Source organism: Oryza sativa, chromosome 1 (assembly GCF_034140825.1).
Source record: "Oryza sativa Japonica Group chromosome 1, ASM3414082v1".
Taxonomy (NCBI): Eukaryota; Viridiplantae; Streptophyta; class Magnoliopsida; order Poales; family Poaceae; genus Oryza; species Oryza sativa.
In genome coordinates this window covers 13,725,593-13,738,275 of record NC_089035.1, presented here as the reverse complement: position 1 = coordinate 13,738,275, position 12,683 = coordinate 13,725,593, and the positions used below count along the sequence as shown (strand labels likewise).

The window sequence follows — 12,683 nt, the reverse complement described above, 5'->3', positions numbered from 1 at the left end:
ATCTTTTTCGCGAAAGTTAAACCATGTCAACGCCCGGCGCAAACCCGCCCTCCCCAACACCTGCGAGGATCCAGGAAGAAGCAAACCCAGCCACAGAGGCAGTTGCCGAAGGTCATCCCGCGACAACGGCGGTCCAACAACCCGAAATTCATGGTAATTTATAGGATAAATTTTCACCACATGACCACATAAATTTTAGCTAGCACCCCTTAGCAAATATTGCCTTCTGTTTGTGCTGCAGAATTGCCGCAGGACCAACATACGTCGATGTCGGGCGAGACAAGTGCAAGTAGGTCTAGTAGAAATCCGCGGTCACAAAATATATGGCCGACCACAGTGCAAGTTATAAGAGAGGTTGACGCTAGTGGTAGGCCCACGGCGCCCAGGACTGTCATTGGAAGATGGTCTAACTGCTGCGGGATAGCGGCACGTGAGAACTTCGGGATCCTCCATAAAGATATCGGGAAGGTCACAGAAGCCGAGAAAGAGCGAGCTTGGACGGCAATGGAGAAATGGTTCACATTTCCAGCCGAAGCAAAGGATAGGCTCAAGCGGAAGGCATTACAAAAGATGGGCAAAGCTTGGAAGAATTGGAAGTCGAAGCTCTTCACCGAGTATGTCAACCCGCCCGGCAATCATACGCCGTTCGATGAATACCCTCAAATAACCGAAGCGGTGTGGGAGGAATTCTGCTCTCTCAAGACCACCCAAGAGTTTAGGGAATCCAGCGAGGCACATCGCGTACTGCAACAGCGGAATGAGCACCCGCATCGGCTGGGCACCGCAGGGTACATCGGCAAGGAGGCAATATGGGCCCAAGAAGATGCAGCCGCTGCAGCAGCGAATGTACCTGCCCCGTTTTCGGACATCCCTGAACAAAGAGCTCGCAACTGGGCGCGGGCAAGGGGTAAGGTCAACCCGGACGGCTCTGTCACATTTGAGAACAAAAGTGATGCCGTCGTCTATCAGGAACTGGTGAGTTCACTACTTAACCTAACTAATTTCCGTTCGTATAAAGTACAAGTTCGTATAAACGACTATCTTCTTTTCTAGTTGGGCTTGGTTGCTGAACAAGCTTCACAAAGCGAGGTTGAGTCCGCGCCGAAGAGGCGCGAAGATGACATCCTCACAAAGGCGCTCGGAACCAAAGAACATCCTGGCCGAACTCGGGGAATTGGTAGCGATGTGCCCTGGAAGCATGGACTCCCTCAGTACAGCTCCCAATACAGGAAACGGAAAGTCTCCAAGGAAGAGAGGGACGCTCGTTTGAAGGCCGAACTTAAGGTTGAGGTCATTCAAGAACTAGAAGCTAGCATGAATGCAAGGGTGGAAGAAAGGGTTAACAAGGTGCTTGCCGACATGAATATACCCCGAGTCACAACACCTGCTGTGCAACCAACTCCTCGTATACAACACGACGCGAGTCCGTCACAGCATAGGAGTAGTTGTGCATCCACAGAGGTGCCGGCCCCTGGTCTCCCGATCGCACCACTAGCTGCAGTGGACCACATCGAGGTAATTATTGTTATCCGATCCATATCTAATAAAAGACATTTACACATTCCAATATTAAATTCAAACTTTCACCTTATGTAGGGCGCAGCACAGTGTGTCCTACTAGCGAGAGTCCACCCAACTTTCGCTCCTGAAGTCGCTGAGGGCATGGCTTTCAAGCCCTCGGTTACAGACAAGGTCCACGGCGCAGACCTGCTAGCTGGGTATGCCAAGGTGTCCATCGATACAGTAAAGGACACCTGGTCAGGCTATCCGCTGCCCGTGCCCCCAAATGATGAAATCATGACTTTGGGCGATGCGCGCAAGACATTCATACAATGGCCCAAAGAAGACATAGTTGTGAAGATGACTCCTCGTCCAAGTCGACCGACGGAGCTTACACCTCCCAAGTCTAAGCTATCAATTGAGGCTCCCCGTGGACCGGCATTGTCAGTACCTCATTCTCCCGGTGGAGCTGATATGGACTTGGCAGATATAGCTCAAAGCTTGGCTCCAATAAAGACCACAAGAAAGGCCGATAGCTCCCCACCACTTGTCAAGGGCCAGAAGCGTGAACGAGGCAAGGGGAAGGTCGGGGAGTTGGCGCCGGAGCCAAAAAGGGGCAAGGCTGCGACGTCGATGCCGGTGAGCAAATCGGGGAAGGTCGTGAGGGCGCCAGCGCAATTTGAGCTAGGCATGCCATTGGTGGAGGACAATGTGTTAGCTGTGATGGGTATTGCTTGCCGAGAGCTACATAAGCAATACATGGAGCTAAGCAATGCCAAGCGGAAAATGAGGGAGTCATCCATAGTTGGACATCACGACCACCAGCCGTTCCTATCGTCGCCTGCCTATATAACTATAGGCTTTGATGACCTCTTCGACCTTTTCAGGATCCGGAAGTTGGACACTGGTCTTCTAAAATGCTACTCCTTGTAAGTGCATACCTTCTATACTTGTGATATGACTGGACTATATCTCCTAATTAAATTAGTTCTAATACGTAAATATTTTAAGGTTGTGTTGGATCGAGAGTCGTCGCCATGGTAATCAGGTTGGGTTCCTTGATCCATCCATGGTGAATGAGGTTAATTTACAACAGAGCTCCACTGAGGTGGTTGACTATGTCAACCGGTGTTTATGGGCCCATCAAGACAAGGAGTACATCATGTGCGCACACAACCAAGAGTAAGAGGACAATACCCTTCGTGTATATTGTTTTTGAAGTTAAGGTTCTTAGTACTAACGCTACATGACCACTGCGCAGGCGACATTGGATTCTCCTAGTCATCGTACCTAAGTGGAGTAGGGTTACCTACCTTAACTCCAATAAGTCCAAAGATTATGATTTCAGTGAAATCACCAAGGCCTTAAATATGGCTTGGGGTCCATATGTGGAAAAGGGTGGTAGGCACAAGGAGGGCAAGAATGAACTTTATCATGACACCAAGTTTGCATGCGCACAACAGATCGGAGACCAATGTGGTTTCCACGTGTGCCACAACATGTCAACACTTCTAAGAGAGGTGAAAGATTTCGACCCTGAGGTTGTTGCTAATGGCGAATAAGCTCATTTCAATATCTACATTGCTATTCAAAACGTGCTAATTAACCTCTTATTTATTAAACAGAAAGGTAGAGCTGGCTTCAAGATCTCACCCATCAACCCCCCCGCTATCAGAGGCGAATTGTGCGCCTTTATTCTTGCAGAAATAATGAACAAGAAAGGACGTTTTCATGCCAAATAGACTCATGAACTTGGCTAGATAATTTATTGTGATGTAAAAAAGATGTTTTTATAATTTCTGGCGATGTAAAAAATTATGTTTTTATAGAGTGCAATGTAATTTACTTTCATATGTGCAATATTTATGGTACTTTACTAAATTGTCATCACATTTGATCAACTACGATTTATGTTGTACTATTCATCTGTTTTCTCCTTTTTTTTCCCTTATTGACAGGTTGTGGAGGTTCACAACGAACAGAATACAAGAAATTTTGGTAATCATTTGAGGACTTTCATGGGGTATGAATTGTGTGCTATAATAAATTAAATTGTTGCATATGTGATGTTGTAAATTGTTGCTTTGTGATGGATCTGTGATATGTGATGCATCTGTGATGTTGGGCAGTTGGGGAATATGTGATATGGAGGGGGGGTGACTGGCACCTGTGATGTTTCTGTGTTTCAGAGGGCATGGCTAGCAATTCCTGAGGCTAGCCAATATTTAGCATTTATTTTTTTTCTGGAATTAACTCATCAGTGACGGTTCGGAAGAAACATCCGTCGCAGGTAACTTCACCTGTGACGGACTCGCAAACGTCGGACCGTCACAGGTGACCCACCTGTGACGGGCTTTTACTTTCGGGCCCGTCACAGGTGGGTCACCCTGTGACGGCTACTATATACCGGAGATCATCACCTCTGACGGGCCTTTATTTAGGGGCTCGTCAGAGATGAGACACCTGTGACGGGTCCTAACAAGCCCTAGTCTAGCTTAGACCAACACCTCTGACGGCCTTCTATTAACTTGCCCGTCAGAGGTGGATGTCACCACTGACGGCCGGCCACCCGTCAAAGGTGACTGGACTTACCAGTGACCACTGATCACTGACCAAGCCCAAAACCGTCAAAGGTGAGGGTTTGGGCCCGTCACAGGTGACCTTGACCAGTGTAGTGAGCGAAGGATCGTGCTAGGGAGAACCAAAAGCCGTATCCTGGTTTTTATGACGCTGTCCCATATCCTCCTAATTATAAAATTCCTGAATTTACCAAGTTTAGTGGTGAGGATAGTAGGACTACATATGAGCATGTAGATCAATTCTTAGCGCAATGTGGTAGGGCTAGTAGTATGGATACATGTAAGTTGCGCTTGTTTTCTTTATCTTTGTCCGGTACTGTTTTGATATGGTTTACTTCTTTACCGGCATATTCTATTGGTACTTGGGCTCAATTAGAACAAAAATTTCATGATTATTTTCACACTAATGAAACTAAGCTTAAGTTGTCTGATTTAACATCGGTTAGGCATAAATACAACGAATCTGTTGCTGATTATATTGAAAGGTTTAGAGATATTAAAAGCCGATGTTTTAGTTTGAGAATAACTGACAAAGATTTGGCCAACATTGCATATGATGGATTGCTTGATTCTATTAAAGAGAAATTAAATGGCCAAATATTTCTTGATGTTGATCATGTGTTGCATGAAGCTCTGGCTCAGAAAAGCCAAGTGGATGATAATAGTTTAAATGCTAGTTTAGATGATAGTGCAATATCATGTATAGCTGAGCCAAGAGATGGTTCGGATTGTGGTAATAATTTGTGCAATGATGCCGTGACAAGTATAGCCGAATCAAATGTTGGTCCGGATTGTCTTACTAACTTGGATGATAATGTTACAACCATTATAGCCGAACCAAGTGTTGGTTCGGATTGTGTTACTAATTTAGACAATGATGGAATAGCCGAACCAAATAATGGTTTAGATTGTGTTGCTAGCTTAGAGAATAACATCATTGAAAATATAGCCGAACTAAGTGACGGTTCGGATTGTATCACAAGCGAAAGTGAAATAGCATTGTCACCTAAGATCGAATCACAAATCGGTCATGTGGATGTTAGAAAAGATGATGACAATGTCTTGCGGGATAGTGGTGCAATAGAATCCAAAGTAGTTATGCATACATATCAAAGGCCGTATCCTGAATATGTAGATTCGGTCCCATACCCGCAAGGATTTGAGGTGCCCAACTTCACGAAATTCACAGGTGAGAATGCTAGGACTACAATGGAGCATATCGGCCACTTTATTGATCAATGTGGTAAGGCCGGTAGCGATGATTTGCTTAAGTTGAAGTTGTTTCCCCTTTCTTTATTAAACTTTGCATCTACATGGTATAGTTTGCTTGCTCCTAGTTCAATTTCTACATGGTCACAAATGGAGCATGAGTTTCATGATTATTTCAAAGATGCAAGTTTGATGGAGCAAAGACCGATTGATACTTCATCGGTCACTTGTGAAACTATTTCGGTTACATCTATGCCTAAAACCGGAATTGTTAGTGATCCTCTCCCTATTAGTTCTATTAATGTTGACAAAAAGAAAGGGAAAAGTGTTATTATTGGGGATCCTCGGCCCAAGAATAGGATCAATAATGCAAAGGCCGGAGATCATAAAATTGCCAAGGATGAGTCATCTAGTTCCCAAAAGACCAAAAAGCCGAAGCTCACTTTTGAGATGCTTATGGCTAAGTACAAGAAAGGATTAGCCGGTCAGCGATTTGATAATCAAACTTGTGATTCAAAAAGACCAAGATCATCTCGTAGAAAGAGATTTGGTCAAACATCAAAGCAATCGGAGCCATCAACCATACCAACTCCATATAAACCTCCGATTGTGATGCCATGGTATCCATATCCAATGTCACTATATGGTTATCCTTTTATGTATTATATGCCATGGATGCCTCAACCACCTATGCCGTGTCATCAAGGATGGAAGCAATCACCTAGGACGGTACCAAGTCATTCTAACTCAAGACAAGACCGTTTCCCACGAAAGAATCGGTCCGGTGGATCAAAGGTGAAAAAGGTGAAGAAGGTGTGGGTGAGAAAAGAAGCCAAAGCTCCAGAGGTCGTTGCTATCAAAGAGGAGTCTCAAGATGTTCATGTACCTACTGGAGATGCGGTGGAAACCACGCAAGCAAAGGAGATCGAAGCCGACGCCGTGACTATCAACATTGGTGGTCTAACCGAGACAGCTGGCCGGTCTAACCGCCAATCTACGGCCGGTCTGACCGACCTTACTGGCCGGTCTGACCGACGGCTTGTGGCCGGTCTGACCGGGCTCAGTGGCCGGTCTGACCGGGGGGCAATGGAGAAGAGTGGGAAAATTGAGAGCAACATAGGAGCTTCCACTTCGACCAAAAATATAAAGAATCATTGTTTAGCTCCTGGAAAATAACCACAGCCGAAGTGGATACCTTCCGGCTTATCTCGCTCTCAAAAGAGGAGGCTACAACGTCTTCGAGTCATAGGTCAAAAAGAAGAAGAGGCCGAAGATGTGGAGAACAAGACATGCAATAATTTGGAGCCTCGAAAGGCACCTAGGCAAATGTGGAGATCCAAAGAGGTAAAAGTTAAGAGACCAGTGATTTCCCATAGTAGAGATAAATCCAATTTGATGATAGAAAAATCAACGGTCGTTAGAGATAAGTCTCCTACACATGATGCTATGGGTGTTAGTGCGGTATCCGTCTTGCCTTCGAAATCGCGCAATCTAGAAAAGCCGATTTTGCTTGGGGGGCAAGACATTAATATGCTCATCAGGGAACCAAGAGAAGATGAACGGCGATGGATACAACATCACATCTTTGAGCCGCCGTTTGTTGGATGCTAAGGCAAGGTATGAGTTTATTGTGTTTACCATTATATTATATGCCTATGCCATGTTATTAGAACATTGCTTGTTATCTAGCACATGTGTGTTTTTGCTTATCAAATTGATATTATACATACATGTTGCAAATGCCAGTTCTAGGTAGTAGAATTGGTAGGTTGGCATATAATTTGTTTGAAGTATGATTTGGCTCATGACTCTTTGATATTTATTTAAAACCAAATCATATGTGTTTTTATGGATCACCATATAAGATATAGATTTCATATTTATTGCGCCATGAAAGTTTTGCTTATTAGTAATTCGGCTAATGTCAATGGTCAATATGATGATTTGCTTTAGAGTGATTTTCTTTAGGAACATTGGCATTGTTAATATTTTACATACATGCTCAAGCCGATTACTTACATTTGTAGTTTATTGGAATCTATGCATGTGACACATATGACTTTGGTGATTCATTATTGATCATACTTCAATTGGCTAAGTGTTTTGATGCCATGATGATTATTGTTTCAAAAGCCATTTGAATTAATATTCATCTAGACATGTTAGTTGGATGTTATAATTTTTCATATGTCTAGAGAGGAGGGATTTTGGTCCAATAGTTTGATACACTAAGCATTTGGTTATAATACGAAGAAAGGAGTATTTTTTACTAGAAAAGCCGGTGCTTGATTTTTATGTCTTTGGATGAAATTGGCCAAATCATAGACCAGGGGCGGTCTGACTGGAATTACACGGCCGGTCTGACCAGTGATGACCAGTGGTCTGACCGGCTCTGCATGGCCGGTCTGATCGGCATTCCGTGGCCGGTCTGACCGATCTCGGGCAAAGAGCTGGGGGGCACGTTACAATTGATTAAAAGGCCGAATTAATTGTGAATTCGGACATTTGTGCCCATGAGTTAGAAATAGCTTGGAGAATTCCTTTGATTAGATATTTGAAAGATCCTACACTTAAGGTTGATCGAAAGATTCGGTGGCAAGTGTTCAAATATTATATCGCCGAAAAATAGATGGAGTATTACTTAGATAATGATCAATCTAAAGTTGCTAGGAGAGTAGTACATGAAGGGATTCGTGGAATTCATCAATCGGCCGTAAGATGAATTGGTTGCTTAGAAGAGTGGAATTCTATTGGCCGAAAGTAATTGATGATTATTTCAAGTGCTACAGAGGGAGTGAAGCTTGTCAATGGATCGGCAATGTTCATTTGGCGTATGTCGCTATATTGAATCCTATCATTATACCATGGCCGTTCCAAGGTAGGGCTTTGGATTTCATTGGTCAGATTTATCCTTCGTTATCAAAAGGGCATTGGCTCGTGCTAGTTGCAATGGGTTACTTCACTAAGTGGGCCGAAGCCGTGCCACTCGACAATGTTACTTGTACGAAGGCTAATGGATAAGCCGAGTCGAGTAATAAAACATTGTTGAAATTGCCGTTTTGCCAGTTGAGGTAAATCTTGGCTCTCTTCGGTATTTCAAGCAAGACGACATGTCGGTTGAAGATTACAAGACCTTGATGGGAAGCAATTTTGAAGACGTCATTGACAAGCGTTTGAAGACTTCGAAGGAGATGAAGACACTTCAAGACGGTGTTTTCAGAGAGCAATTAATGGGAGATAGCTTGAAGAAATACTTCCCGAGCATTTGGTAAGATGCTTAGGAAGTCCTATGGCCGGTAATTGGATTATCGCCCTGAGATAACATGTTCTATGCTTTTAGGTTCACGTATGTTCACCAAAAAGGCAGGGGGGCATGTGTTTACACCCAAATTTGGCACCTATGGACGAAATAGGGAAAAATTGCCAAAGTTTGGAAAGTGCCGGGTTTCCTTCACAGGGCCGGTCAGACCGCAGGTATATGGGCGGTCTGACCAGCTATAGGGCCGGTCTGACCGCAGGTATGTAGGCGGTCAGACCGTCAGGGTCCGAGTCCGAGTCTGTTTTCGTCGGATCTCGGGTTTCCTTGCTCGGGAAGGCATGTTTCGTGTTTCCTTTGGTTTCTATCCCGAGTTGGACATGGAGAAGGGCCTGTAGAGGGCAAGACCAACCCCTATTTAAGGGACAAGGTCCGGTTCATTGTAAAACCCCTGAATACAATCTACTTGAATCGTTATTTTACTATGTTTTCTATTTTACCCTAGTTTAGTCCATCTTTGTCGGTTTGCGCCGTAAACCGTCCGCCGCCGCTGCGAGAGTGCGACACCTCTTTGTAGGTTTGTCCTGAAAACCTTCCGTTTTGCCCACGAGACGGGTAGCTATCCTCATATCGATCTAAATCGGCCTAGAGGCTGATTTTGATCTCTAAATCGGCTCCGCTAGCCGGTTTAGCTTTTCCTTTTGCAAAACCCATCTTGATTTGGCCCTTTGGCTAGATCGTGGTGGTTGGCGACTCCATATCACCGCAAGGCGTTTAGGTGTTGCGATCGTGCTTGTCGACTTGTCAAAAAAGTTGCCAACACATACCACATAGTTTGCACGGTTTATATGGAGTTGGTATGGTTGATGGCTCTGATTGCTTTGATGTTTGACCAAATCTCTTTCTACGAGATAATCTTGGTCTTTTTGAATCACTAGTTTGATTATCAAATAGTTGACCGGCTAATCCTTTCTTGTACTTAGCTATAAGCATCTCAAAAGTGAGCTTCGGCTTTTTGGTCTTTTGGGAACTAGATGACTCATCCTTTGCAACTTTATGATCTCCGGCCTTTGCCGAGGATCCCCAATAATTACACTTTTCCCTTTCTTTTTGCCAACATCAATAGAACTAATAGGGAGAGGATCACTAACAATTCCGGTCTTAGGCATAGATGTAACCGAAATAGTTTCACAAGTGACCGATGAAGTATCAATTGGCCTTTGCTCCATCAAACTTGCATCTTTGAAATAATCATGAAACTCATGCTCCATTTGTGACCATGTAGAAATTGAACTAGGAGCAAGCAAACTATACCATGTAGATGCAAAGTTCGACAAAGAAAGGGAAAACAACTTCAACTTAAGCAAATCATCGCTACCGGCCTTACCACATTGATCAATAAAGCGGCCGATATGCTCCATTGTAGTCATAGCATTCTCACCTGTGAATTTCGTGAAGTTGGGCACCTCAAATCCTTGCGGGTATAGGACCGAATCTACATATTCAGGATACGGCCTTTGATATGTATGCATAACTACTTTGGATTCTATTGCACCACTATCCCGCAAGACATTGTCATCATCTTTTCCAACATCCACATGACCGATTTGTGATTCGGTCTTAGGTGACAATGCTATTTCACTTTCGCTTGTGATACAATCCGAACCGTCACTTAGTTCGGCTATATTTTCAATGATGTTATTCTCTAAGCTAGCTACACAATCTAAACCATTTCTTGGTTCGGCTATTCCATCGTTGTCTAAACTAGTAACACAATCCGAATCATCGCTTGATTCGGCTATAATGGTTATTGCATTATTATCCACGCTAGCATTTAAGCTATTGTTATCCACTCGGCTTTCCTGAGCCAGAGCTTCATGCAACACATGATCAGTATCAAGAAATATCTGGCCATTCAATTTCTCTTTAATAGAATCAAGCAATCCATCATATGCAATGTTGGCCTGTCGCGACCGAGAAAATTGCCTTTTCCCGAACGCTAGTGTATTAATCCCCGTCCCAGGAAAAGCCGGGGTACACCAAACAAACATGATACAAAAGGAACATCTTTATTATATCGATAATATTTACATTATTACAAAGGCACTTCAGGCCTGACAAACAAAAATAAACAGCAGCGGACTAGCGGGCCTACGGCTCCATCTTCACAGGCGCTCAACTGGGGTATAAGTCAGGACTCCACCTAAAACTTCTTCTCCAAAGCTTCTCTTACTGAGGGGGGGGGGAAGATAGAGCAAGAATGAGTACAACCACCGTACTCAGCAAGCCACACCGGGAGATGCACGATTAATACAAGGGGGGTACAAGGGGTAATAATAATAGGGTTGGGTTTTGCAGTAAACAGCATTTAAAAGTCACTTAGTTGCCCAAAGCTATTTTGTAAACACGATCCTAGAGCTACACAATATTATTAATCAAGGCCGTGAACCCTCACGAACCTGCCTTAACCCAAGGCCTACGATGATTCGAACCAAACTGGCAACCCGACCTGGGTCCCAGCTCGTCCCAAGCCAACCCAGGCCAACCATTCCATATTTTAGTTGTTAAGCAAATTTTAAGAATTAAACCACTAACTTGGGTACATTGCTAGGCTTGCCCATATCCGAGGGCACGGCTATTCGAATAGGTTTACTCTGATCAGAGGTGTACATCTTTACCCACAAGACACATCTTTACTCCGTATTCCATGGCCTTGGAACCCGTCGTAAACATGTGACATAACCCTTCACCCATCCTAGCCGTGAACAAAAGTACCGACCCAACCCTGCCTACGGCCGGTATCCCGGGACAGGCAGGCCAGGATTGAGCCCCTAGCAACAAGATCTAGACCGGGTGCGCCACACACATAGGGGTGAGACCACCCGCGTACTAGTCCAGTGCCATGGCATCTCGACTAACGGGCACTGACCCGTGTAGTCTTCATTTGCCTAGACATCTCAATTACCGAGCCGCAGCTCGCGTAGCCTTCATTTGCCTCAGAGATATCCATCGTCGCAACGACTTCATCCATCTCTATCCGTGTCCTTTTGTTCAGGACTAGACTGAGCACCGAGTTAAGCCTTACCCATTAGACATGTGGTTAGTACGGTAGTGCTTTGCAACAGAGGCCCGAAGACCGGTCCTTATAGTGGCCGAGTTGCTACTAGCAAAACCATGCACCTCGAACGTAGCCTAAAACCATTTTGGGAGTTTTGAATAGAGGGGGGGGGTGTGTGTTCAATTCCATCACAAGCCAATCATTCCACAGTGTCCAAATGATATGAGCATTCCCAAAGTCTAAAGTTAATAAAACCACCTAATGTTGCCTAATTAATCAGCGAAGCATCTACCTAAATTCATACTAGTGGAACCGTTAATAGAGTACCCACTAGTTGGGGTTTTGTTTATCCTAGGGTGAACAAGGTAATAATAAACAATAGCAATAATAATAAGGTCATAACAAAGGTAAATAGGCATGGCTAAATAAAATAGTGATAACGTGGGAATTTAAATAAAGCGATAATGCATTAATTTAAATCAAAATAATTTTATAAACTAGGATTCAATATGCTCAAGGATGATGCGACTTGCCTTGCTCAGAGAGAGCGGCCTTCCGAACCTTCGGCGATGACCGCGAACCACGCTTCGGGAACCTCCGGAACGACAGAAGCTACGCGAAACACACAAGCAAAGCTACAAGCCTATAAAGAAGCAATAACAATACATAAAAAGAAAGCACACGGTTCTTTAGGTTATAACAAACATTAGGAGACTTGAATGGGTCGATTCAGAGTTCGTATGACCAAGATATGATCATCCGAAGTTTAATGCTATTATATGGAGATTTACGGATTATTATAATTAGGTTTTGCAACTATAAAACATGTGGAAGCGCTAGCCTGGAAGAGACAGGAAGGCTGCGCCGTTGACATGCGGACCCCACATGTCAACCTAAAGGACCGCAGTAGACCGAGTACACAGAGACGGTCCACGGGTAGACGGAAGCAGACCCCGTGTGTCAACCGAGGTGAGTGGCCGACAAACGGACTCCACTAGACACCACGCGGGCTGCACACGTGGAAACAACGCGGCTACCGAGCGGGCACACTAACACGGACACTACACGGTCACCACCCGCA

At 44.4% G+C, this 12,683-nt stretch overlaps 1 protein-coding gene across 1 annotated transcript; it reads left to right on the top strand.

The window, feature by feature from the left end:
- Window positions 1-247: 247 nt before the first annotated feature.
- LOC136355750 (uncharacterized) lies at window positions 248-3,360 on the top strand. The gene is made up of 6 exons (XM_066308638.1): window positions 248-975; window positions 1,054-1,515; window positions 1,597-2,429; window positions 2,512-2,682; window positions 2,762-3,041; window positions 3,126-3,360. The coding sequence occupies exons 1-6, from the start codon at window positions 268-270 to the stop codon at window positions 3,240-3,242; spliced, it is 2,571 nt and encodes an 856-aa protein (XP_066164735.1). The 5' UTR covers window positions 248-267; the 3' UTR covers window positions 3,243-3,360.
- Window positions 3,361-12,683: the final 9,323 nt, after the last annotated feature.